Source organism: Bombina bombina, chromosome 7 (genome assembly GCF_027579735.1).
Source record: "Bombina bombina isolate aBomBom1 chromosome 7, aBomBom1.pri, whole genome shotgun sequence".
Classification (NCBI taxonomy): domain Eukaryota; kingdom Metazoa; phylum Chordata; class Amphibia; order Anura; family Bombinatoridae; genus Bombina; species Bombina bombina.
This window is the reverse complement of record NC_069505.1, coordinates 12,722,749-12,750,391: the sequence shown is the minus strand read 5'-3', so window position 1 is coordinate 12,750,391 and position 27,643 is coordinate 12,722,749. Positions and strand designations below refer to the sequence as shown.

Here is a 27,643-nt window from a genome sequence, read left to right as displayed (position 1 = left end):
CTGTGATTGACTAATGGCTGTCACATGATACAGTTATATGCACACTTACTGAGGCACCAGTTACTACTGAGCATGTGCAAGAGATCACAGTGTATACGTATATGAGTCTGTGATTGGCTGATGGCTGTCACATGACACACTTTTGTCACATATTCCTAAACCCACAATAACTATCACTTTTTTCCTGCTGTTATTTGAAGCATCACCCAGCATGGAAGAATGAAGGAGGAGGAAGTAGTAACTGCAGATACCCGACCCACCGGCGGAACACAGGCGTCACCACCTGTATCTCGGTAATTACTATCAGGGGTGACAACTTTTAAAGGGAAATGAAACACAAATGTTTTAATTTATGAGTCTGCAAACAACTTTCCAATTTACTTCTAATGTCAAATGTGCTTCATTCTCGTGGTATCCTTTGTTGAAGGAGCAGCAATGCACTACTGGGAGCTAGCTGAACACATCTGGTGAGCCAATGACAAGAGGCATATATGAGCAGCCACCAATCAGCAGATAGCTCCCAGTAGTGCATTGCTGCTCCTAAGCTTACCTAGGTATGCTTTCCAACAAAGGATACCAAGAGAACAAAGCAAATTAGATAATAGAAGTACACTGAAAGTTTGTTGGGTTTTTTTTTTAATTGAATGCTCTATCTGAAAGTTTAATTTTCACTCTACAGTTAATACAGAATTTATTAGAATAAAAAGAAAATGTATGCTTACCTGATAAATTTATTTATTTTTTGACAAAATGAGTCCACGGATCATCTTAATTACTAATGGGATATTCACCTCCTGGCCAGCAGGAGGAGGCAAAGAGCACCACAGCAGAGCCACTAAATTGTTCCTCCCTTCCCTCCCACTCCAGTCATTCAACCGAAGTTAAGGATAGAAAGGAAAAGTCAAGGTGCAGAGGTGTCTGAAGTTTACAATAACCCACAACCTGTCTAAAAGAACAGGGCGGGCCGTGGACTCATTGTGTCAAAAAATAAATAAATTTATCAGGTAAGCATAAATTTTCTTTTTATTCTAATAAATACTGTATTAACAGGACTGTAGCTCAATCCTTTTGGCTGATTGCATCAGCCAATAGGATTTTTTCAACCTTAATTCCGATTGGCTGATAGAATTCTATCAGCCAATCGGAATCTAAGGGACGCCATCTTGGATGACGTCACTTAAAGGTACCTTCATTCGTCGGGTAGTCGTCGTTGGAAGAGGATGCTCCGCGCCGGATGTCTTGAAGATGGACCTGCTCTGCGTCGGAAGGATGAAGATAGAAGATGCCGTCTGGATGAAGACTTCTGCCCGTCTGGAGGACCACTTCGCCCGGCTTCGTTGAGGACATCTTGCCGCTTGGATGAAGACTTCTCCCGGTAAGTGGATCTTCGGTGGTTAGTGTTAGGATTTTTTAAGGGTGTATTGGGTGGTTTATTTTTTAGGTTAGGGCTTTGGGCCGCAATAGAGCTAAATGCCCTTTTAAGGGCAATGCCCCACCAAATGCCCTTTTCAGGGCAATGGGGAGCTTAGGTTTTTTTTAGTAGGGTTTTATTTGGGGGGGTTGGTTGTGTGGGTGGTGGGTTTTACTGTTGGGGGGGTTGTTTGTATTTCTTTTACAAGTAAAAGAGCTGATTTCTTTGGGGCAATGCCCCGCAAAAGGCCCTTTTAAGGGCTATCGGTAGTTTAGGCTAGGGGGTTTTATTATTTTGGGTGGGCTTTTTTTATTTTGATAGGGCTATTAGATTAGGTGTAATTAGTTTAAAGATCTTGTAATTTGTTTTTTATTTTCTGTAATTTAGTGTTTGTTTTTTTGGTAATTTAGCTAATTTTATTGAATTTAGTTAATTGTATTTAATTTAGGTAATTGTATTTAATTGTAGTGTAGTGTTAGGTGTTATTGTAGGTTAGGTTTTATTTTACAGGTAAATTTGTATTTATTTTATCTAGGTAGTTATTAAATAGCTAATAACTATTTAATAGCTATTGTACCTAGTTAAAATAAATACAAAGTTGCCTGTGAAATAAAAATAAACCCTAAACTAGCTACAATGTAACTATTAGTTATATTGTAGCAAGCTTAGGGTTTATTTTACAGGTAAGTATTTAGTTTTAAATAGGAATAATTTAGTTTATGATAGTAAATTTTATTTATATTTCTTTTAATTATATTTAAGTTAGGGGGTGTTAGGGTTAGACTTAGATTTAGGGGTTAATAAATTTAATATAGTGGCGGCGACGTTGGGGGTGGCAGATTAGGGGTTAATAAATGTAGATAGGTGGCAGCGATGTTAGAGACGGCAGATTAGGGGTTAATAATATTTAACTAATGTTTGCGAGGCGGAAGTGCGGCGGTTTAGGAGTTAATATGTTTATTATAGTGGTGGCGATGTCCGGAGCAGTAGATTAGGGGTTAAAAAATATAATGTAGGTGGCGACGATGTTGGGGCGGCAGATTAGGGGTTAATAAATCTAAGATTAGGGGTTAATAATATAATGCAGGGGTCGGCAGATTAGGGGTTAATAAATCTAAGATTAGGGGTGTTTAGACTCGGGGTTCATGTTAGGGTGTTAGGTGTAAACATAACTTTTATTTCCCCATAGGAATCAATGGGGCTGCGTTACTGAATTTTACGCTGCTTTTTTTGCAGGTGTTAGACTTTTTCTCAGCAGGCTCTCCCCATTGATGTCTATGGGGAAATCGTGCACGAGCACGTACAACCAGCTCACCGCTGACTTAAGCAGCGCTGGTATTGGAGTGTGGTATGAAGCATAAATTTGCTCTACGCTCACTTCTTGCCTAATTACGCCGGGTTTATAAAAACCTGTAATACCAGCGCTGTATGTAAGTGAGCGGTGAGAATAAAGTGCAAGTTAGCAACTCACCCCTCTTACCGCAAAACTCGTAATCTAGCTGTTAACTTTCTAAACACATAAAAAAATGTTACTGTCCCTTTAAATGTTAAAGAGTAACCTTTTTTTTTTTTCTGGGCAGAAATGGCTGAGTAGGTATAAGCCCTCTACACCTCAGCTTAACCCAGCTGAGGTGCCTGTTAGCCCTTCTGCACAAATTGAGACAGTTGGAGCGTTGTCTAAACGCAACCACTCTGACCTAAAGGTCCTCCTTCCGAAAAAACCTAAGTGTTTTAAAACAATATGCTGTCTTTATTAAAAAAGCGATGTAGCTGGAAAATTCAGCACTGAGCTGTCACTGAGCAGCCAGGAGCTGTCATACACGTAGGCATTTTCCCGCTCACACCCACTTCTGTGTGCACTTGCATTACTACGCCTAATCTAATAGCCCTATCAAAATAAAAAGCCCCCCCAAAATAAAAAAAAAACCTAGCCGAAACTAAACTACCAATAGCCCTTAAAAGGGCCTTTTGCGGGGCATTGCCCCAAAGAAATCAGCTCTTTTACCTGTAAAAAAACAAACAAACAACCCCCCAACAGTAAAACCCACCACCCACACAACCAACCCCCCAAATAAAATCCTAACTAAAAAAACCTAAGCTCCCCATTGCCCTGAAAAGGGCATTTGGATGGGCATTGCCCTTAAAAGGGCATTTAGCTCTTTTTCAAGTGCCCAAACCCCTAATCTAAAAATAAAACCCACCCAATAAACCCTTAAATAAGCCTAACACTAACCTCCGAAGATCCACTTACAGTTTTTGAAGACCCGACATCCATCCTCAACAAAGCGGCAGAAGTCTTCATCCAGACGGCTTCTTCTATCTTCATCCATCCGGCGCGGAGCGGCTCCATCTTCAAGACATCTGACGCGGAGCATCCTTTTCAATTGAAGTCTTCTTTCAGAATGAAGGTTCCTTTAAATTACATCATCTAAGATGGCGTCCCTTGAATTCCAATTGGCTGATAGAATTCTAGGTAATTGATTTAATTGTAGTGTAGTGTTAGGTGTTAGTGTATCTCAGGTTAGGTTTTACTTTACAGGTAAATTTGTATTTATTTTAGCTAGGTAGTTAGTAAATAGTTAATAACTATTTACTAACTATTCTACCTAGTTAAAATAAATACAAAGTTGCCTGTAAAATAAAAATAAACCCTAAGCTAGCTACAATGTAATTATTAGTTATATTGTAGCTATCATAGGGTTTATTTTACAGGTAAGTATTTAGTTTTAAATAGGAATTATTTAGTTATTAATAGTAGGTTTTATTTAGATTTATTTTAATTTTATTTAAGTTAGGGGGTGTTAGGGTTAGACTTAGGGTTAGGGGTTAATAAATTTAGTACAGTGGCGGCGACGTTGGTGGCGGCAGATTAGGGGTTAATAAATGTAGGTAGGTGGCGGCGATGTTAGGGGCGGCAGATTAGGAATTAATAATATTTAACTAGTGTTTGCGATGTGGGAGTGCGGCGGTTTAGGGGTTAATATGTTTATTATAGTGGTGGCGACGTTGGGGGCGGCAGATTAGGGGTTAATAAATATAATGTAGGTGTCGGCGATGTTGGGGGCGGCAGATTAGGGGTTAATAAGTGTAATGTAGGTGGCGGCGATGTCCGGAGCGGCAGATTAGGGGTTAATAAGTGTAATGTAGGTGGCGGCGATGTTGGGGCGGCAGATTAGAAGTGTTTGGACTCAGGGTTCATGTTAGGGTGTTAGGTGTAAACATAAATTTTGTTTCCCCATAGGAATCAATGGGGCTGCGTTACAGAGCTTTACGCTGCTTTTTTGCTGGTGTTAGGCTTTTTTTCAGCCGGCTCTCCCCATTGATGTCTATGGGGAAATCGTGCACGAGCATGTAAAACCAGCTCACCGCAGCTTTCAGCAGCGCTGGTATTGGAGTGCGGTATGGATCTCAATTTTGCTCTACGCTCACTTTTTGCCTGCTAACGCCGGGTTTTTGTAAACCTGTAATACCAGCGCAGTAGGGAAGTGAGCGGTGACAATAACTTGCAAGTTAGCACTGCACCCCTCATAACGTAAAACTCGTAATCTAGCCGTAAGTGTTCTCTGAGTACATAACCCCAAGCGCAGACATTCTAGCTAAAGTTCTTCATGCTTTCTGATAACCGGAAGTACTAGAGAAGAACGGTGCGCAACAAACTTGGCGCCACACAAGCTCCGCCCATCATGGGCGTTTGAATATGCAATTCCCGGTCGCCATTGTTATTGTACAAAATAAGCCCCAGGGAACAATAAGCAGACTTATCAGCTTCCTTTTGTAAGATAGCTGGTGGCTAAAATATTACAGTGAAAACACCCTCACACTGAGCCTCTCTGCTCATCGTTTACAATATGTAATCTCCCTGTCGGCTATTATTAGACATGAAACCGCCGGGAGAAAAGAGTGACCTGACACATTTAGCCTCAGTGCCTGTGTTCTCTATAGCCCCAGTGCCTGCTTCCAAACTGCCTTTTTGTGTCTCTTAATACACTAGGATAATCTATCTCCTTTCAAAGAGTTCACTTACAATGAGGTCTGTAAAAAAATAAAGTGCCCAAACTTTTTCTGAGTCTTCTACCCCCAGAAATAAAGTCAGCACTTACCTCATCTTCTGCCTGACAGCAAGGCAGTTCCCAGGTTTGAGAGGTCCTCTGCCTCCCATAGACCAATAAAACGAAAGTCCTGAGTAAATACCCCTTAGGTTTTCAGTGTAAGGGCAGCATCAGAATATGGGAGGCGCAGTGAGAATTATGTCTACTGAAGAGACTGATATGGACTACGGCTACACCCTAGAACAAAGCAGCACAATCTTGCACTACTTTAAAAATAATAAACTCTTGATTGAAGTATCTATTCTAACACCTCACTTTACCACTTCCTATCACTAACGTAGGCAAAGAGAATGACTGGAGTGGGAGGGAGGGGAGAAGCTATTTAACAGCTCTGCTGTGATGCTCTTTGCTGCCTCCTGCTGACCAGGAGGTGAATATCCCATTAGTAATTAAGATGATGTTAAGAAATATAACACATAGCAATATCTTTTTAGCTTTTTCCCACTATATTAATTTATATGAGAATAGTTCTGTAATAATAAGTTTTAAATCACAAAATATTAATGTCACTACTGACCAGTTTGTACAGTATTAAAGAGATGTTTATATATGCACAGTATATATCAGTAATTAAGTGCTACATTACGTAAGGTCTGCACACACAATAAATGTTTATATATGCACAGTATATATCAGTAATTAAGTGCTACATTACATAAGGTCTGCACACACAATACATGTTTATATATGCACAGTATATATCAGTAATTAAGTGCTGCATTACATAAGGTCTGCACACACAATAAATGTTTATATATGCACAGTATATATCAGTAATTGAGTGCCACATTACAAAAGGCCTGCACACACAATAAATGTTTATATATGCATAGTATATATCAGTAATTAAGTGCCGCATTACATAAGATTTGCACACACAATAAATGTTTATATATGCACAGTATATATCAGTAATTGAGTGCCACATTACAAAAGGCCTGCACACACAATAAATGTTTATATATGCACAGTATATATCAGTAATTAAGTGCTGCATTACATAAGGTCTGCACACACAATAAATGTTTATATATGCACAGTATATATCAGTAATTAAGTGCCGCATTACATAAGGTTTGCACACACAATAAATGTTTATATATGCACAGTATATATCAGTAATTAAGTGCCGTATTACAAAAGGTCTGCACACACAATAAATGTTTATATATGCACAGTATATATCAGTAATTAAGTGCCGCATTACATAAGGTCTGCGCACACAATAAATGTTTATATATGCACAGTATATATCAGTAATTAAGTGCAGCATTACATAAGGTCTGCACACACAATAAATGTTTATATATGCACTGTATATATCAGTAATTAAGTGCTGCATTACATAAGGTCTGCACACACAATAAATATTATATATGCACAGTATATATCAGTAATTAAGTGCTGCATTACATAAGGTCTGCACACACAATAAATGTTTATATATGCACAGTATATATCAGTAATTAAGTGCGGCATTACATAAGGTCTGCACACACAATACATGTTTATATATGCACAGTATATATCAGTAATTAAGTGCGGCATTACATAAGGTCTGCATACACAATAAATGTTTATATATGCACATTATATATCAGTAATTAAGTGACACATTACATAAGGTCTGCACACACAATACATGTTTATATATGCACAGTATATATCAGTAATTGAGTGCCACATTACAAAAGGCCTGCACACACAATAAATGTTTATATATGCGCAGTATATATCAGTAATTAAGTGCCGCATTACATAAGGTCTGCACACACAATAAATGTTTATATATGCACAGTATATATCAGTAATTGAGTGCCACATTACAAAAGGTCTGCACACACAATAAATGTTTATATATGCGCAGTATATATCAGTAATTAAGTGCTACATTACATAAGGTCTGCACACACAATACATGTTTATATATGCACAGTATATATCAGTAATTGAGTGCCACATTACAAAAGGCCTGCACACACAATAAATGTTTATATATGCGCAGTATATATCAGTAATTAAGTGCCGCATTACATAAGGTCTGCACACACAATAAATGTTTATATATGCACAGTATATATCAGTAATTGAGTGCCACATTACAAAAGGCCTGCACACACAATAAATGTTTATATATGCGCAGTATATATCAGTAATTAAGTGCCGCATTACATAAGGTCTGCACACACAATAAATGTTTATATATGCACTGTATATATCAGTAATTGAGTGCCACATTACATAAGGTCTGCACACACAATAAATGTTTATATATGCACTGTATATATCAGTAATTAAGTGCCGCATTACATAAGGTCTGCACACACAATAAATGTTTATATATGCACAGTATATATCAGTAATTAAGTGCTACATTACATAAGGTCTGCACACACAATACATGTTTATATATGCACAGTATATATCAGTAATTGAGTGCCACATTACAAAAGGCCTGCACACACAATAAATGTTTATATATGCGCAGTATATATCAGTAATTAAGTGCCGCATTACATAAGGTCTGCACACACAATAAATGTTTATATATGCACAGTATATATCAGTAATTAAGTGCTACATTACATAAGGTCTGCACACACAATACATGTTTATATATGCACAGTATATATCAGTAATTGAGTGCCACATTACAAAAGGTCTGCACACACAATAAATGTTTATATATGCACAGTATATATCAGTAATTAAGTGCTGCATTACAAAAGGTCTGCACACACAATAACTGTTTATATATGCACAGTATATATCAGTAATTAAGTGCTACATTACACAAGGTCTGCACACACAATAAATGTTTATATATGTACAGTATATATCAGTAATTAAGTGCTGTATTACATAATGTCTGTGCACACAATAAATGTTTATATATGCACAGTATATATCAGTAATTAAGTGCCGTATTACAAAAGGTCTGCACACACAATAAATGTTTATATATGCACAGTATATATCAGTAATTAAGTGCTGCATTAAATAAGGTCTGCACACACAATAAATGTTTATATATGCTCAGTATATATCAGCAAAGTGCAGCATTACAAAAGTTTTGCAGACAAAAACATAAATTATGCTTACCTGATATTTTCATTTCTATCTGTATGGGAAGAGTCCACAGCTGCATTCCTTACTTGTGGGAAATACTGAACCTGGCCACCACGAGGAGGCAAAGACACCCCAGCCAAAGGCTTAAATACCTCCCCCACTTCCTCATAACCCCAGTCATTCTGCCGAGGGAACAAGGAACAGTAGGAGAAATATCAGGGTGAAAAATGTGCCAGAAGAAAAAAAATTCAAATTTAGGGCCGCCCATCGGAGAACACAGGCGGGAGCTGTGGACTCTTCCCATACAGATGGAAATGAAATTATCAGGTAAGCATAATTTATGTTTTCCATCTTAATATGGGAAGAGTCCACAGCTGCATACCCTACTTGTGGGAAACATATACCCAAGCTCTAGAGTACACGGAATGCTAACGGGAGGGAAAAAAGAGAGGCGGACCCTAATCTGAGGGCACCACAGCCTGCAAAACCTTTTTCCCGAAGGCTGCTTCAGCAGAAGCAAAAACATCAAACTTGTAAAATTCTGGAAAAAGTATGTAAGGAGAACCAGTTAGCCGCCTTACAAATCTGTTCCATAGAGGCCTCATTTTTGCAGGCCCAAGAGGAAACCACTGCTCTCGTAGAATGAGCCATAATCCTCAGAGGAGGCTTATGTTCCGCCGTTTCTATGCTAAACGGATGACACTCCTCAGACAAAAAGATAAGGAAGTCGAAGAGGCCCTCTGACCCCTACGCTTCTCGGAAAAGAGAACAAACAGAGAAAGAGGTTTGTCTAAATTCCTTTGTGGCCCGAAGATAGAACTTCAAGGCACAAACCACATCCAGAAATATGCTATAAACGTTCCTTCGATGAACAAGCATTAGGACATAAGAAAGGAACCACAATCTCTTAATTGATGTTGCGAATTGACCCCTACCTTAGAAAGAAAACCTAACTTGGTTCGTAGAACAGCCTTATCGGCATGAAAAGCCAGATAAGGAGGGACGCATTGCAAGGCAGCAATCACAGATACTCTGCGCGCAGAAGCAATAGCCAGTAGAAAGGGATCTTCCAAGACAAAAATGTAATGTCTACTTCATGCATAGGCTCCAACGGAGCCTGTTGCAAAACCTTAAGGACAAGATTTAAATTCCAAGGAGGAGCCTAGATCTAAACACAGGTCTGATGCCAGCAGAGCCATAACAAATGGCTGCACATCTGGAAGCTCTGCAAACCTCTTGTGCAGTAACACAGACAGGGCCTAAACTGTCCCTTCAGGGGACTTGCAGAAAAGCCCTTCTCCAGTTCATCCTGGAGAACAGAATAAGTAGGTCCTCCACACCTTATGATAGATGCGACGAGCAACCAGCTTACGAGCTTGAATGAGAGTAAAAATAACTCTCTCAGAAAACCCTCTCTTGGCTAGGACTAAGCGATCAATCTCCATGCAGTCAGCCTCAGAGAATCTAGACATTGATGAACAAAGAGACCTTGGTCAGCAGATCCCTGCGACAAGGTAACTTCCACGGATGAGATGATGACATCCCCACTAGATCCGCGAACCATATCCTTTGGCCGCAAAAAACGAGGGAGCTTCTCGTTCCCCCCTGATGGATGATGTAAGCCACCAAGGATATATTGTTTGATTGGAATCTGATTAACTGGGATGAACCTAGCAGAGGTTAAGCCTTCAGAGCATTGTATATTGCCCGAAGATCCAAAATGAGATCAGGAGGGAGCTTTACCTCCTGAGACCAGAGGCCCTGTGACCTCCTGGCACCCCAAACAGCTCCCCATCCTGACAGACTCGCAACCGTAGTCACAATCACCCAGGATGGTCTTGAGACGGACATCCCTCAGGACAAGTGATCCGGACAAAACCACCAAGAGAGCGATTCTCCCGATTGGTTGTCCAGAGAAATCTGTTGAGACAGATCTGAATGATCGCTGTTCCACTAAATCAGCATGCACAGTTGCAACAGTCTGAGGTGAAACCTGGCAAAGGAAATGAAGGCCAAGCTGGTCACCCTGAGACCAATCACCTCCATACACCGAGCCACAGATGGCCTTAAGGAGATCTGGATGGCAAGACATGTTGAAGCTAGCTTGCAACGTCTATGGTCTGTGAGAAATATTCTCATGTCTATGGAGACTATTATAGTACCTGAGCATTCTACTTTGGTACTTGATACAAGAGAACTCTCTAGATTATCTGCCATCCATGGGATCAAAGAAGACAGAGGAGATATTCCGACTGAAGAAGAACCGAGCAGGCACTCCAGGGGATGGTGTAAAGTAAAAAATCAAATTTTATTAGTGCAAAACAAATAAAAACAGCAAAAGCTGGGCACTCTTGTAAAGCCAAGATAAAGCTGACAGACAACAGGCATGGAGTCTATGAATAAGCGCCACTAGGGGGCGCGAAACACGTCAGACTCCATGCCTGTTGTCTGTCAGCTTTATCTTGGCTTTACAAGAGCACCCAGCTTTTGCTGTTTTTATTTGTTTTACACTAATAAAATTAGATTTTTTACTTTACACCATCCCCTGGAGTGCCTGTTCGGTTCTTCTTTGTTCTTTGACACTTAGTGGCTCGATTCCGCCACTGCTACGGCACTCTGTGATCATAGGAGGTGTTTGGATAACCTTTTATGGGTTTACTTCCGTTACTGAGGAGAAGAGGATCGGAAGCTGCCAGGACCAGCGTGTTTTGCGAGATATTCAGAATGGTCCACTCTTCGAAAAATGTATTTAGCTAGACCAAATAGAAGAGCAATAAACTGGAAGTGCTGGTCCAGGAATAAAAACCTTAGGAACTGGAAGTGGTCCTTGAGGATTGGTACGAGAAGGGAGCATCGTGGTCATGAACTACCCCTCTCAAACGAGGGGAAGAATGGACCTTATTGTCTCCATCTTAAACGAGGGGACATTTAAAAACCTGCTTAAGCACTTTAGGTCCAGAATCGGATGGAAAATTCCCTCCTTCTTAGGGATCACGAAAATGTTTGAATAGTATCCCAAACCTCTCACTGTGATAGGCACCGGGACAATAACTCCTAGAGGACAGATCCCGTACACACCCCAGAAAGGCTTCCCTCCTTTTTGGTCAGGAAGACAGGAGGAGTCTGCCCTTGGGTGGCTGAGACTTAAAACCTATCTTCTAACCCTGAGCTATAACCTCCAGGACCCATGGATCCTGCACGTCCCTGAACCAAGCGACATGGTTTCTTGCTCTGCTTGGAATTATTCCAGGACTGAGCCGGCTTCCAAGAGCTCTTGGTTTGCTCTGGCTTATTGAAGGACTGCTGACATGGGCTTTATCAGAATGAAAATTGTTCCTTAGAGTAGTTCATATACTCTTGCGGTAGGAGGGCACCCTTGCCCCCTGTGACCGTGGAGATAATCTGAGTCCAGGCCTGGACCAGACAAAATCATTCCCTTAAAGGGAGGGAAGAAGTCTAGACTTAGAAGTCAAATCCGCAGACCATGACTTCAGCCAGAGCCCAACGGGCCTGAACAGAAAAAGCTGAAGCCATAGCATTCAAGCGAATAAACTGCCTAATAGCAGCACAGATAAAAGAATTAGCAACCCTCAAGCCCGTAAATCTTTTCTGAGTAACGTCGAGGGGATCCTCCACCCCTATCAAATCCTATGAGGAGTCACACCAGAAGGTAGTTTCTCCAGTAACTGCGGCAACAGCCGCCGCCGGTTGAAACAAATATCCGTATGTTGAAACATCCTTCTAAACAGAGTTTCCATCTTTTATCCATCGGCTCTTCAAATGAAGAACTGTCCTCAAGCGGGATAGTAGTACATTTAGCAAGGGGAAGATAACGCCATCCCATTTAGGGACGGTACCTCACAACTCCATTGAGAGTCCAGGCATGGGGACAATTTGTTAAAGGGAAAAGAGGGGGAAAAGGAATCCAATCCTGTCCCATTCATTCTTAATAATGTTTGCCATCTAACAGGAGCAGGGAAGGATAAGGTACCACCCTGTCCTCAAACTCTATCCAATTTAGGAATTAAAGGTTCATCAGGCAATTTGGCCTCTGGAACCTCTGAATTCGTCAAAAACTTGCTGTAGAAGAAAGCGCAAATTCCTAAACTAAAGTCTGGTTCCTCCGCAGCCGGGGTTTAGAGGCAGCAGACTCCGACCCAGAATGTTCATACTCTGAAGTCTCAGAAACAACTTCATCCTCGGATAATCCTCAGTTAAATCCAATAAATTACTTTATGTACTCTGGGGAGGAGTGCAATATGTAACCTTTCGCTTGTGCTTAGCAGGGCGAGGTAAAGCATTATAGGCAGCAGACACCGCCGTCTAAACTGCGCAGTAACCTCTGGTGAAAAAAGGCTCCCTCTAGATGGAGGATCAGCAATGCTACAGGAAAACTGCAAGTGTAGAGAGATAACAATGTAGGGTACGCACCTCACTGGACGACAACTCCTCAGAGGTGGACGGCTCCATGGTATCAAACATGTTTGATATTATCACATTATCAAGGCATATGGAGCATAATTGAGAGGGCAGAACTAAGGCCTCCTCACCTTATAAACAGGAATTACTCATTAGGAATAGAGGGCGTGCCCTCTAAAGTAACAGAATCCTCCATCGCTAGTGCAATACCCGGAGAACTAGAGAAATAAAACATCTTATTTTATTAAAAAAAACAGCACCCTTATACCCCAATGGCTGGGGCACTCACCACCTCCTATGACCCAGACAGTACAGAGATTTATGATTCCTCTCTGATAGACACCCGGTCAGGAAAAAGGGAATGAATCACATGGTGCACAATGCAGGACCGTCCCTGCTATGAGAAAGCACACCAAGCTTGTAAGCTGCATGGCTCTCAAAGTGAAACCTGTATATTCCATAACAGCCTATGAGCCCATAACATCTCACACATAAAGCAGCATAAAATCAAATAAACATATAAGATTATTCCCCCCCCCCTGTTCAATAATCCCCTAAGGAGATATTAACCCTTGATTCTATACAGATAAAAGGAGTCACACTGTGACCCTATCTTCGTGCGTTATCATACATGTATAAAATATGAAACGATCTTACCAGAATCTACGCCGTGGAACAGGAACATGGCCCTTCAAGTGTGACAGATAGTAGCATCGCTTCTGATATGGACTTGAGTGAAGAAAGCAGGCAATGAAACTCGTCAACGCTGATTGCCTATGGAGCTGTTAATATGAGTCGGGATGGTTTTGCAGAAAGACTCTCCCTGCATCTCCAGACTCTAACTTTCATCCATGCTCTCACTGAGAGGCTGACAGGACTACTTAAAACTCCAGTCCCATCTCAAAGAGTACTACCCTCCATAAGAGACTACTCCGAAATCTTCTGACACTTCTCTGCCAACCTCCTGTGATGAAAGGCAAAGAATGACTGGGGTTATGAGGAAGTGGGGGAGGTATTTAAGCCTTTGGCTGGGGTGTCTTTGCCTCCTCCTGGTGGCCAGGTTCAGTATTTCCCACTAGTAAGGAATGCAGCTGTGGACTCTTCCCATATTAAGATGGAAATAAATGTTTTAAAAGGATTTAAAAATGTAATTTTGTTAGTTCTCCCCTTACAAACCCACTTGAGTTTATTTACAAGATCTTGTTTGCTGTAAGCAGCTAGAGGTAAGATGTATATGAGTGTGTACACTGTTATAAGCAGTGAATGTGTAACATTATTAAGAGTTAGTTAACTCCAGTATACTTAGGTATGCAACAATTAATGCAATTTGCATTTACAGTTTTTTTGTCTGATATGGTTGTATCATAATCTGTACGGTATCTTTTTAGTGACAGAGTGATATTTGGATGCCATTAGTACCACCCAAGAGGAGCAAGTATTATATAGTGACCACCCAGCAAGCACCATGTGACCCCATGTGGGAAGTATTACCTATATGATAAAGGTATATTATATAGGTATGTGTCTGCCTTAAATTGTGTGGGATCCTAAGATCTCTTAAACTACCTGCTACCTAATTAACCCAAACCACAATCTCCGCCAGTGCTGTTAAAGGGACAGTCAACGCCAGAATTTTTGTTGTTTAAAAAGATAGATAATCCCTTTATTACCCATTCCCTAGTTTTGCATAACCAACACTGTTATATAAATGTACTTTTTACCTCTGTGATAACCTTGTATCTAATCCTCTGCAGACTGCCCCCTTATTTCAGTTCTTTTGACAGACTTGCATTTTAGCCAATCAGTGCTGGCTCCTAGGAACTCCACGTGCGTGAGCAAAGTGTTAGCTATATGACACACATGAACTAACACCCTCTAGTGGTGAAACTGTCAAAATGCCCTGAGAGAAGAGGCGGCCTCCAAGGGCTTAGAAATTAGCATATGAACCTCCTAGGTTTAGCTTTCAACTAAGAATACCAAGAGAACAAAGCAAAAACATAATTTATGCTTACCTGATAAATGTATTTCTCTTGTGATGTATCGAGTCCACGGATTCATCCTTACTTGTGGGATATTCTCCTCCCCTACAGGAAGTGGCAAAGAGAGCACCCACAGCAGAGCTGCCTATATAATTCCCCCTTAGCTCCACCCCCCAGTCATTCAACCGAAGACTAGGAAGAAAAAGGAGAAACCATAGGGTGCAGTGGTGACTGAAAGTTTAAAAATGAAAATATATATGCCTGTCTTAAAAAACAGGGTGGGCCGTGAACTTGATACATCACAAGAGAAATAAATTTATCAGGTAAGCATAAATTATGTTTTCTCTTGTAAGATGTATCAAGTCCACGGATTCATCCTTACTTGTGGGATACCAATACCAAAGCTTTAGGACACGGATGAAGGGAGGGACAAGACAGGGACCTTAAACGGAAGGCACCACTGCTTGTAGAACCTTTCTCCCAAAAATAGCCTCCGAAGAAGCAAAAGTATCGAATTTGTAAAATTTGGAAAAAGTATGAAGCAAAGACCAAGTCGCAGCCTTACAAATCTGTTCAACAGAAGCCTCATTTTTAAAAGCCCATGTGGAAGCCACAGCTCTAGTAGAATGAGCAGTAATCCTTTCAGGAGGCTGCCATCCAGCAGTCTCATAGGCCAAACGGATGATGTTTTTCAGCCAAAAGGAAAGAGAGGTAGCCGTAGCCCTTTGACCTCTCCGTTTACCAGAATAAACAACAAACAAAGAAGATGTTTGACGGAAATCTTTAGTTGCTTGTAAGTAGAATTTTAAAGCACGAACCACATCAAGATTGTGTAACAGACGTTCCTTCTTAGATGAAGGATTAGGACACAAAGAAGGAACCACAATATCTTGATTGATATTCTTATTAGAAACAACCTTAGGAAGAAACCCAGGTTTGGTACGTAAAACCACCTTATCTGCATGGAAAACACGGTAAGGAGAATCACATTGTAAAGCAGATAGCTCAGAAACTCTTCGAGCCGAAGAGATAGCTACTAAAAACAAAACTTTCCAAGATAGAAGCTTAATATCTATGGAATGCATAGGTTCAAACGGAACCCCTTGAAGAACTTTAAGAACTAAGTTTAAGCTCCATGGCGGAGCAACAGGTTTAAATACAGGCTTGATTCTGACCAAAGCCTGACTAAATGCTTTAACGTCTGGAACATCTGCCAGATGTTTGTGAAGTAGAATAGACAAAGCAGATATTTGACCTTTAAGAGAACTAGCAGATAATCCCTTCTCCAAACCATCTTGGAAAAAAGACAATATTCTAGGAATCCTAATCTTACTCCACGAGTAACCTTTGGATTCACACCAATAAAGATATTTGCACCAAATCTTATGATAAATCTTCCTGGTGACAGGCTTTCTAGCCTGAATCAGGGTATCAATGACCGATTCAGAGAAACCACGCTTTGATAAAATCATGCGTTCAATCTCCAAGCAGTCAGACGCAGAGAAATTAGATTTGGATGCATGAACGGCCCTTGAATTAGAAGGTCCCGCCTCATTGGCAGAGTCCACGGTGGAACCGAGGACATGTCCACTAGGTCTGCATACCAAGTCCTGCGTGGCCACGCAGGAGCTATCAGAATTACCGAAGCTCTCTCCTGCTTGATTCTGGCAACCACACGTGGGAGGAGAGGAAACGGTGGAAATACATAAGCCAGATTGAAGGACCAAGGCACTGCTAGAGCATCTATCAGTACCGCCTTGGCATCCCGGGACCTGGACCTGTAACGAGGAAGTTTGGCATTCTGACGAGACGCCATCAGATCCAATTCTGGTGTGCCCCATAGCTGAATCAGGTGGGCGAATACCTCTGGATGGAGTTCCCACTCCCCCGGATGAAGAGTCTGACGACTTAGAAAATCCGCCTCCCAGTTCTCTACTCCTGGAATGTGGATTGCTGAGAGATGGCAAGAGTGATCCTCTGCCCACCGGATTATTTTGGTTACCTCCATCATCGCTAGAGAACTCCTTGTTCCTCCCTGATGATTGATATAAGCTACAGTCGTGATGTTGTCCGAATGAAACCTGATGATTTTGGCCGCAGCAAGCTGAGGCCACGCCTGAAGTGCATTGAAAATCGCTCTCAGTTCTAAAATGTTTATCGGGAGGAGAGCTTCCTCCCAAGACCATAAGCCCTGTGCTTTCAGGGAGTTCCAGACTGCACCCCAGACTAGCAGGCTTGCATCTGTCGTTACAATCAGCCACTCTGGCCTGCGGAAGCACATTCTCTGAGACAGGTGGTCCTGAGACAAGCACCAGAGAAGAGAATCTCTGGTCTCCTGGTCCAGATGCAGATGAGGAGATAAGTCTGCATAATCCCCATTCCACTGTTTGAGCATGCATAGTTGCAGTGGTCTGAGGTGTAGACGGGCAAAAGGAACTATTTCCATTGCTGCTACCATGAGTCCGATTTCCTCCATACACTGAGCCACTGATTGCCGAGGAATGGAATGAAGAACTCGGCAAGTGGATAAGAGTTTTAACTTTCTGACCTCCGTCAGAAATATTTTCATTTCTACCGAGTCTATCAGAGTCCCTAGGAAGGAAACTCTTGTAAGAGGGAAGAGAGAACTCTTTTTTATGTTCACCTTCCACCCGTGAGATGTCAGAAAAGCCAACACGATGTCTGTGTGAGACTTGGCTAGCTGGAAAGTCGACGCCTGAATTAAGATGTCGTCTAGATAAGGCGCCACTGCTATGCCCCGTGGTCGTAGAACCGCCAGAAGGGACCCTAGCACTTTTGTGAAAATTCTGGGAGCCGTGGCCAACCCGAACGTAAGGGCCACAAACTGGTAATGCCTGTTTAGAAAGGCGAATCTGAGGAATTGATGATGATCTCTGTGAATAGGGATGTGTAGATACGCATCCTTTAAGTCCACGGTAGTCATATATTGACCCTCCTGGATCAGAGGTAGAATAGTCCGAATAGTCTCCATCTTGAATGATGGAACTTTGAGGAACTTGTTTAGAATTTTGAGATCCAAGATTGGTCTGAAAGTTCCCTCTTTCTTGGGAACCACAAACAGGTTTGAATAAAACCCTAGCCCCTGTTCCTCCTTTGGGACTGGGCGAATCACCCCCATGGTATGTAAGTCTTCTACACAGCGTAAGAACGCCTCTCTCTTTGCCTGGTTTACAGACAATCAAGAAATGTGAAATCTCCCCCTTGGAAGGGAGCCCTTGAATTCCAGAAGATCTCCCTGGGACACAATTTCTAAAGCCCAGGTATCCTGAACATCTCTCGCCCAAGCCTGAGCGAAGAGAGAGAGTCTGCCCCCTACTAGATCCGGTCCCGGATCGGGGGCTACCCCTTCATGCTGTCTTAGAGGCAGCTGCAGGCTTCTTGGCCTGTTTACCCTTGTTCCAAGCCTGGTTAGGTCTCTAGACTGACTTGGATTGGGCAAAATTCCCCTCTTGCTTTGTAACAGAGGAAGCTGAAGCGGGACCACTCTTAAAGTTCCGAAAGGAACGAAAATTATTTTGTTTGGCCCTCATCTTATTTGATCTATCCTGAGGGAGGGCATGACCTTTCCCTCCAGTAATGTCTGAAATAATCTCCTTCAGTTCAGGCCCGAATAGGGTCTTACCTTTGAAAGGAATGTTCAAAAGTTTAGATTTAGATGACACATCAGCAGACCAGGACTTAAGCCATAACACCCTGCGTGCTAAAATGGCAAAACCTGAATTCTTTGCCGCTAATTTAGCCAGTTGAAAAGCGGCATCTGTAATAAAAGAATTAGCCAACTTAAGTGCCTTAATTCTGTCCATAATATCCTCTAATGGAGTCTCCATTTGAAGAGCCTCTTCTAGAGCCTCAAACCAGAAAGCAGCTGCAGTCGTTACAGGAACAATGCACACAATAGGTTGGAGAGAAAAACCTTGATGAACAAAAATTTTCTTCAGGAGACCCTCTAATTTTTTATCCATAGGATCTTTGAAAGCACAACTGTCCTCGATAGGTATAGCTGTACGCTTAGACAGAGTAGAAATAGCTCCCTCCACCTTAGGAACTGTCTGCCACGAGTCCCTTATGGTATCAGATATGGGAAACATTTTCTTAAAAACAGGAGGGGGAGTGAACGGAATACCTGGTCTATCCCACTCCTTAGCAATAATATTGACAATCCTCTTAGGGACTGGGAAAACATCAGTGTAAACAGGAACCTCTAAGTATCTATCCATTTTACACAATTTCTCTGGGACCACTATAGGGTCACAATCATCTAGAGTTGCTAATACCTCCCTAAGCAATAAGCGGAGGTGTTCAAGCTTAAATTTAAAGGCCGTCATATCAGAATCTGTCTGAGGAAGCGTCTTTCCTGAATCAGAAATTTCTCCCTCAGATAACAAATCCCTCGCCCCTTCAGAGCATTGTGAGGGCATATTAGAAACGGCTATTAAAGCGTGAGACGGCTCAGCATTTTTCCTTAACCCAGAGCTGTCCCGCTTTCCTTGTAAACCAGGCAGTTTGGATAAAACCTCAGGGAGGGTTGTATTCATAACTGTGGCCATGTCTTGTAAAGTAAATGAATGTGACGCACTTGGCGTCACTTGTGCGGGCGTTACTGGTTGTGACACTTGGGGAGAGCTAGATGGCGAACCCTCATTTACTTCTGACTGAGAATCATCTATTGCTCTATTTTTAAGTGCTAATATATGTTCTTTATAATTTATAGACATAGCACATATGGGACACATTCTAAGAGGAGGTTCTACAATGGCTTCCAAACATATTGAACAAGGATTTTCCTTGGTTTCAGACATGTTAAACAGGCTAGTAATGTAACAAGCAAGCTTGGAAAACACTGTAATCAAAGTAAATAACACTTAGAAATAAAACGGTACTGTGCCTTTAAGAGAAAAAAAGCTGCACAAGTTCTGCAAAACAGTGTAAAAAAGCAGTAAACTTAACAAAATTTTTACAGTAGTATCTTACAGCCTTAGTAACTTTGCACAACTATGCAAATAAACAATTAACCCCTTAATGGCAAAACCGGATTGAAAAAACATCAAAACCGGTAAAAAAGACTTTCAGCACCTTGCCACAGCTCTGCTGTGGCGCCTACCTGCCCTTCAGAACGATTTGTGGGGAAAAAACCTCCTTTACAGCCCTCAAACACAGCAGGAACCTCTAGAAAAGCAGTTGGATAACTCTTAAGGAAAAGAAACTGCGCAACTGAGGCGCGAAAATAGGCTCCTCCCACCTCACTCGATGTTTTGAGGCCTATTAGAAAAACACCTGAGTGTCTCTTAATTAACCATGTGGGTTAAAAAACCCTAACACAAACCACAATGACCCCTTCAATCCCTTCAAAAAACGTTATAATTGCATCATTTACTGAACAAACAAAAAACGTTTTTTCCTAACAGTGTCACCAGTAACAAATGAGCCCTTCAAGCAAGCTGAAATTCCTATGCAAGTGTCTGAATACAGCTTACCCTTCCCTTATGGGGATATTGCCAGCCTTTCTAGAATAAACACAGTCTGTCTAGAAAAATATAGACTGAACATACCTCATATGCAGCTTAGCATGCAAACCGTTCCCCCAACTGAAATTTTCCTGTACTCCTCAGCCCTTGTGAGAACAGCAGTGGATCTTAGTTACAAAGTGCTAAGATCATAATCCTCCTTGCAGAAATCTTCATCTCTTTTTCTGCCAAAAGAGTAAATAGTACACACCGGCACCACTTAAAATAACAAACTTTTGCTTGAGAAATAAAAAACTAACATTTTTGTCACCACACTCGCTCTGCACTTCCTAGTTACTTAGAGTAGGCAAAGAGAATGACTGGGGGGTGGAGCTAAGGGGGGAGCTATATAGGCAGCTCTGCTGTGGGTGCTCTCTTTGCCACTTCCTGTAGGGGAGGAGAATATCCCACAAGTAAGGATGAATTCGTGGACTCGATACATCTTACAAGAGAAATTGGTGATAAAAGTAAATTGGAAAGTTGTTTAAAATTACATGCCCTATCTGAAACATGAAAGTTTTTTTTGGACTTGACTGTCCCTTTAATCCTTGCCATATAACCATGAGCACGCCTCCTGCATGAAACTCTACTCAAACTGGGACCCCCTTATGCTACTAAGGCTAATCACATCGCACCATATTAACTGGATCTCCCCCCCATTAATTACAGTCAACATCACTGCTATGCACAAATAACCTCACCACAGCCACCTCCCATAGCATTAACCCCTTATTAGGCCCCTCACCACTATCAATCCTAACCAGGTACACCCAGTGGAAGATGATCCACAAGGGAACCATAAGTCTAATGATCCCTACATGTGGCCATTACTAGCACAGATCCTCCAACACTTAATGACCATTAAATACAGTAGAATTGCATAATCAACTAGTGCATAATAAAAAGACAATTCAATAACACTGAATTTTAAATGAAAAGCAGATTTTCTGCCACATTTCAAAATGTATTTCAATTTGTCAGCCCCGGTATCATGTGGTAGCCATCAGCCAATCACACACTAGTATATGTATACACTGTGGTATGCTTTTTTTTTAAATAAAGATAGCAAGAGAACGAAGAAAAATTGATAATAGGAGTAAATTAGAAAGTTACTTAAAATTGCTGAATCATGAAAGAAAAAAAAATGGGTTTAGTGTCCCTTTAAATAATTTTAAATAGAATAAATTCTGATCCACAGATAGTAGATTAATTATGTAAACTTAAACTTCATTATTAAAAATGAATAAAATTACTCTAAATAAATAAAGAAGTTACATACTGCAGTCTCATCAGTTAATAACCATTGGTTCCTGAGATTGTCAATCAAACTTCTCTGAATTATCATTGGTATCAAACAATGTCATTCTTATTAGGAAGAATATAATAGGATGATGGTTTGTTTTATTAGCGTTCTAACAAATGATATATTCAATACAAAAACTATTTGATTTTTATTTCTATCAAGCCATCTCAATATGTATAACTTAAATATTACTTAAAACTATCTCATTATTGTTCTATCTGATTAGTATCTATTGATTAGTTATAGTATCATAGGATCTCTCTCAATGGATTGTTGTTGTCAATTTAATGTTGGATGTTTTCTTTCTCATATGTCATTTATTTTTCATACAGGTACTCATCTCCCTTGCATCAAGAAGACATGGCTCTCCTTCTGTTAGCACAACGATCTCATGTTCGCCGTCGCAGACGCCCTCCTCAGGAGCGTGTTTTTCGTGCACGTACCCAATTTCTGAACTTGCCAGAAGAAGTGGTAATGCAACGCTACAGACTTCACCCTTCTCTTATTCGTGATCTGTGCCACATCCTTGAACATGATTTACAGCCCTCTACAGGACGCTCACATGCACTTCCAGTTTACGTTAAGGTGACCGCTGCCCTTGACTTCTACACGTCTGGAACTTTTCAGACTCCAGCAGGAGACGCAGCTGGAATCAGCCAAGCGAGCATGTCTCGTTGTGTTACCCAGGTCACTGAAGCTATTGTACGTCGAGCTCACAGATTCATCAGATTCCCACAAAGTCATGGCCAGCACAGATCAATTTCCCGTGACTTCCTACGACTGCACGGATTTCCGGGGGCTGTCGGGGTTGTTGGATGTACTCATGTAGCCCTTAAACCTCCATCAGACCACGAGAGTCGTTATCGAAACCGTTGGAGATACCACTCTATGCACATGCAGGGTGTGTGCGATGCCCGTGGGATTCTGACTCATATTGTGGCTGAATATCCAGGGTCAGTGTCTGAGGAAGACATATTGGGACAATCAAGCCTAGGCCACATGTTCCAGAATCAGGACAATGAGGAAGAGAAGGCTTGGTTGATAGGTGAGGGGCGAATGCATCATCTGACATATTTCCATGGAATCAGATGTCTCAAATATAATATCAATGCAGCCAAATATGTCTATAATTGTAACACCTATTCCATTCTTACCTCTAGTATCTAGTGAGATAAGTAACTGGAATTTTACAGTAGATGGTGGTGTACCCTCCTAGAGCAATCTATTTTAGTATGTATGGGATTAAATAATAAATGCATTAAAGGACCATGATACCCAAATGTTGAAGCAGATGAAAGTCATGCAGCATAGCTGTAAAAAGCTGACTAGAAAATATCCCCTGAACATCTCTATGTAAAAAAAGAAAGATATTTTACCTCAAAATGTCCTAAGTATTCACACCCACTGTAAAGAGACTTTAAGCAGCCAATCAGTATGCTTGTCCCAGGACCTACAAGGGAGTGGGCCTTATGCACACTCATGTTATTTCCATATTCAGTTTAAGGAAGTTTACTATGAAATCTCACGAGAGTTAAAGGAAAAGTAAAATTGATAGCACCTCTATGCTGCAAAGCAAACTACAGCGCAAAACAAATTGACTTTAATTCATGATATTTTTAAATATGATATATTTATCAGTAAAATGTACCTTTTATTTTGCCTCGCTATATCGCCGTTCCTCTGCCTGCCTCAAATTTTTTTTTTATTTTGCACTGATGAATATCGTTATCAATATTTCTATTGGCCCCCCAGTGGCCTCCTGAAATTAAATTAAACACCCCCACCTTAATATGCGAATGCGTGTCTCATTGAATGTACTCCGTGTCTAGAAGCACGTCCATGAGACACGCATGCACATTGAGCTATAAAGGGAAACAGCCAATGACTTAGATGCATCGGCACTAAGCACGCATGCGCAAAATTTTTGCCCTCAAGTACAAGCACGCATGCTTATGCATACGACGGGTGGGACCACTGATCACTGTAAGAAGCATAAATCCGGAAGATAGCGAGGGGAACATACAGGGTAATAAGATCGGTTTTATTAAAATATTTCAATATACTTTACAGTTTGAAAAAAAACAAAGTTAGCGACTAAACTGGTTGATAGTTAAACTATAGCATGATTCTAGTACAGTTAAATTTACTTTCACTTTAAGTTAAATCTCATGAGATCACACTAAAAGAGTTCATGACCTCAGCACTGTTGATGCTGATTGGCTGCAGTTCATTTCTTCCTTTTTTTTTTACCTTCAGCTGGGCAGTAACTGAAAGATAACTTTTTACATTACACTTACTCTGGTGAGCTGAGGAGATTGTGAGGTAAAATATCTTCCTGTTTTACATAGAGATGCTCAGGTGATATTTTCCTGTCCTCATTTTACAGTTATACTGCATCAGTTTCAAGTGATTTAGCATATGAGTATTATGTCCCTTTAAGTAACAAAAAAATACATTTATAGCACCACCCCCTTTTATTACCCAAAACCACGATATTACAAGGATGATTTGATCCTTTAAGAGTAGGTTCTCTTATTTTCAAGTAAACAATCTCATGGTTTATTTTTGGCTGAGATAGAGTCACAGTTACAGAGCTCAAAACCTGGTGTCCACCATATACATTTTTATTCTGTCCCACGAAGGACCACATGACCCTCTAAGTTACACAAGGGCCAATATAATGAATCTTTAACTACCTGTACCCAGGTATTACATTCCGTTTTGGACGCCCATGGTGAGAGGATCTATATGGTATTTAGAGGATGATATATTTTATTTGAATGAGGAGATTCTTTTTTTTTTTTTTTTTTGCAAAGCTTTATTTGTATAATTCAAAAATATCATTACAGGAGCCACTGAACATCTGAGGTTGTAAACAAGGACAGTATTACAAATTGTAAAATAACACTCAAGAGTCATTTTAGTGTTTTTGGAGGCCTCATGGGGCTGGAAGGCCCCAGGAGTCTATTGTGGTGAAACACTGCCCTCGTCCAGTCTTGTATGGAGGTTGACTCTAGAACAGATATACAGGCTCCTGCAGTTCACTTCCATCTTACAGTTGTTTTTTTAAATTTTTACATTTCCTTTTGAAACTTAAATCATTGACTGTAGTGAGTAAATATGAACTTTACAATAACAGTGGTTTCAGCTTGATTCCCACACAAGTTGGGTGTTCATGTTGGGTTTAGAAAACTTTCCATGGGGGAGGGGTAGGGCATGAAGGGGGGAGGGGGAGAGGGGGAGGGGGAGAGGGAGAGGAGGAGGGGGGAGGTCTGGACAGGGGGGAGGGGCTCATCTTGTTGGAGAGGGGGGGGGAGGGATAGGAATGGTATGAGGTGAGGGGGGAGGGGTGTTAATGAGGAATTATGGACTGCCGCAGGTGGAGGTGGCGCGAGCCCTGTGTTGGGGTCTGCAGTTATAGTGAGCGAGGAAGGCTGGGCAAGGAGGGTTTGTTCAGAGTGGGGTACCTTTCCACGTTAGGGACATGTATTCATGTAGGTCAGGTCTCCCTATCTTGGTGTAGTGGTATCTTTCAAGCTGCAGGTGTGCCGTGACATGGTCTTCCCAATCTAGTTTGGAGGGTATTGATTGTGTCTTCCATTTCTTAGGGATAAGAGCTTTGGCACCATTGAGCATGATGATGAATAGGGACCTGTCATGTTGGTGGTTAAATTCCGGGAGGTCTAAATAGAGCAGGGTTGAGGCTGTTGGGTGGAAAGAAAGTTGGAGTTTTTTGTTAATTACAGCAAACACCTCTTGCCAGAAGTCTCTTATTTTGGGGCAGTCCCACCATATGTGTAACATGATGCCCTCTGCCCCACAGCCTCTCCAGCATTTTCCTGTTGTATTGGGGTATATCTTTTTAATTCTATAGGGGGTTAAATACCATCTGCTCAGGAATTTGTATTGGACTTCTTGGGTTCTGGCCGAAATTGAAATTTTTTTTGTTATTTCAAAGGCTCTAAGCCATGTTTTGGGGTCGTATTCCTTTTCCAGCTCTCTGTGCCATCCCTGTGTGAACATAGGGAGGTCTTGTAAGCCGCCACATTGTAGTGTTTCATAAGATTCTTCTTTTTTTTTAAGTAAGTGATCCGATGGTTTATCTTTGGCTGATATAGAGAAGCAGCTTCAGAGGGGTTTATTTAAAAAGATATAGACGTCAAAATGAGGTTTTCACCATTCAGATAGAGTAAAACACTCTTTTTGTTATTAAATCTACCTCTTTTTGTCAAAGTGTAGTTCTGTTCCTCAACAGCATACTGAGGTATGCTCATGAAAATGTGTCTGTCTTGAGCACTACATGGTAGCCGTATTTGCAACAGTGTTCTACATATAGAGCACAGGACGTGCATGGTCCTGAGCATACCTTAGTATGCTGTAGTAAAAAAGAGCATGCCCTGAAGAAGCGTCAGTGAAACACGACCGTGTTGGGGACATTTCCTGTTCTTTTGACCTGCTCCCTTTAGTAATATAACTTTGCAGTAAGATATTGTAAGATCAGCAAATGATGCGTTTTCCTTTGTATCAGCAGATATGATAAATTAGCTGGTCTTTCTATAGGGATTGCGCAATTGATAGGGTGGTCTTGCCGCTGACCAGCAGGGAGGGCATAATAGCTCAGTTTGTCACGGTCGTTAAGGGGTTAAAGTGAATTCTATACAGATGGTTATTTTTGCATACTGAGTTAGATATTGGTCAGGGCTCCTAACATTTCTGAGTGGATTTACATGTCTGGAGTGTACAGGTGGCCCTCGTTTTACAACGGTTCAATTTACACCGTTTCAGAATAACAACCTTTTTTTTCAGTCATGTGACTGCTATTGAAAAGCATTGAGAAGCAGTGCATTTATTAAAATAGCCAGTAGGTGGAGCTGTCCGCTTGTGTTGCAGCAAAGCCAAGCAAGCTGAAAATAATCAGTTTAACCAGACCTGAGCTACCGAGCAGTTTTCAAAGGAACAAGATCTTCCTGTCTATAAATCAGTCCAGATTGGAATGTATAGAAAGAACGGTTTGCAGAAAAATGCAAGTGAAGTCTGTGTTGTGTGATTATTTTATTACGTTTATAATGCAGTTTAGCAAATGTTTTTGCTCATTTAACTTAGTTTAATTATATATTCTGTGTTGTGTAATTATTTTATTAGGTTTATAATGCTGTTTAGCATTTAAAGTCTTCATTTCAAAGCTTTAAAAATAATGTATTAGGTGTTACTTATGACAATTTTGAGAGGGGCCTGGAACCTAACTCCCTCACTTCCTATTGACTTACATTATAAACTGGGTTTCAATTTACAACGGTTTCGATTTACAACCATTCCTTCTGGAACCTAACCCCGGCGTAAACTGAGGGCTACCTGTATTTTATTGCTAAACACTGTGACACTTTCTATTTTATTATCTGTTTAGTAGCACCAGTTATATTAGCTCAGCGTTTATAGCTTCCTATATCAATCTGTTTTCTCTCTTAGGTGGGCGCTGTTACACACAGAAGCCCTGGCTGATGACCCCAATAGAAGACCCCCAGTCTCCAGCAGAGGTGCAGTATAACACTTCTCATGCTGCAGCCCTCAGCGTGATATCCCGCGCCTTCTGCTCATTAAAATCACGGTTCCGGTGCTTGAGCCGTCGTGGGGGTTCCCTGCAGTATAGCCCCCTAAAGGTCAGCCAGATCTTTGTAGCCTGTTGCGTGCTTCACAATATGGCGCTAAGCCGCGGCCTGGAAGTGCCAGTAGAGGAGAGAGAGGACGGGAGCGAAGAAGAAGCAGTAGAAGAAATTAGCAAAGAAGCTGAGCAGGCCAGGCAGGAATTACTCCTAAGGCATTTTAGCTAG

General features: G+C 41.1%; 1 protein-coding gene across 1 annotated transcript; it reads left to right on the top strand.

Annotated features, from left to right (window-relative positions):
* The first annotated feature begins 172 nt into the window (after nucleotides 1–172).
* On the top strand, nucleotides 173–27,643 carry LOC128635709 (putative nuclease HARBI1). Its single transcript, XM_053688835.1, has 4 exons — nucleotides 173–293; nucleotides 14,397–14,525; nucleotides 22,148–22,860; nucleotides 27,282–27,643. Exons 3-4 carry the CDS (start codon nucleotides 22,176–22,178, stop codon nucleotides 27,641–27,643), a joined length of 1,047 nt encoding a protein of 348 aa, XP_053544810.1. The 5' UTR covers nucleotides 173–293; nucleotides 14,397–14,525; nucleotides 22,148–22,175.

What these genes read in the sequence shown, in the direction of transcription:
- LOC128635709 (XM_053688835.1), top strand. Translation starts at nt 22,176, where the DNA reads ATGGCTCTCCTTCTGTTAGCACAACGATCTCATGTTCGCCGTCGCAGA. An exon ending in AGAGAAGGCTTGGTTGATAG is followed by an intron (nt 22,861 to 27,281) that starts GTGAGGGGCGAA and finishes TTTCTCTCTTAG; the next exon opens with GTGGGCGCTGTTACACACAG.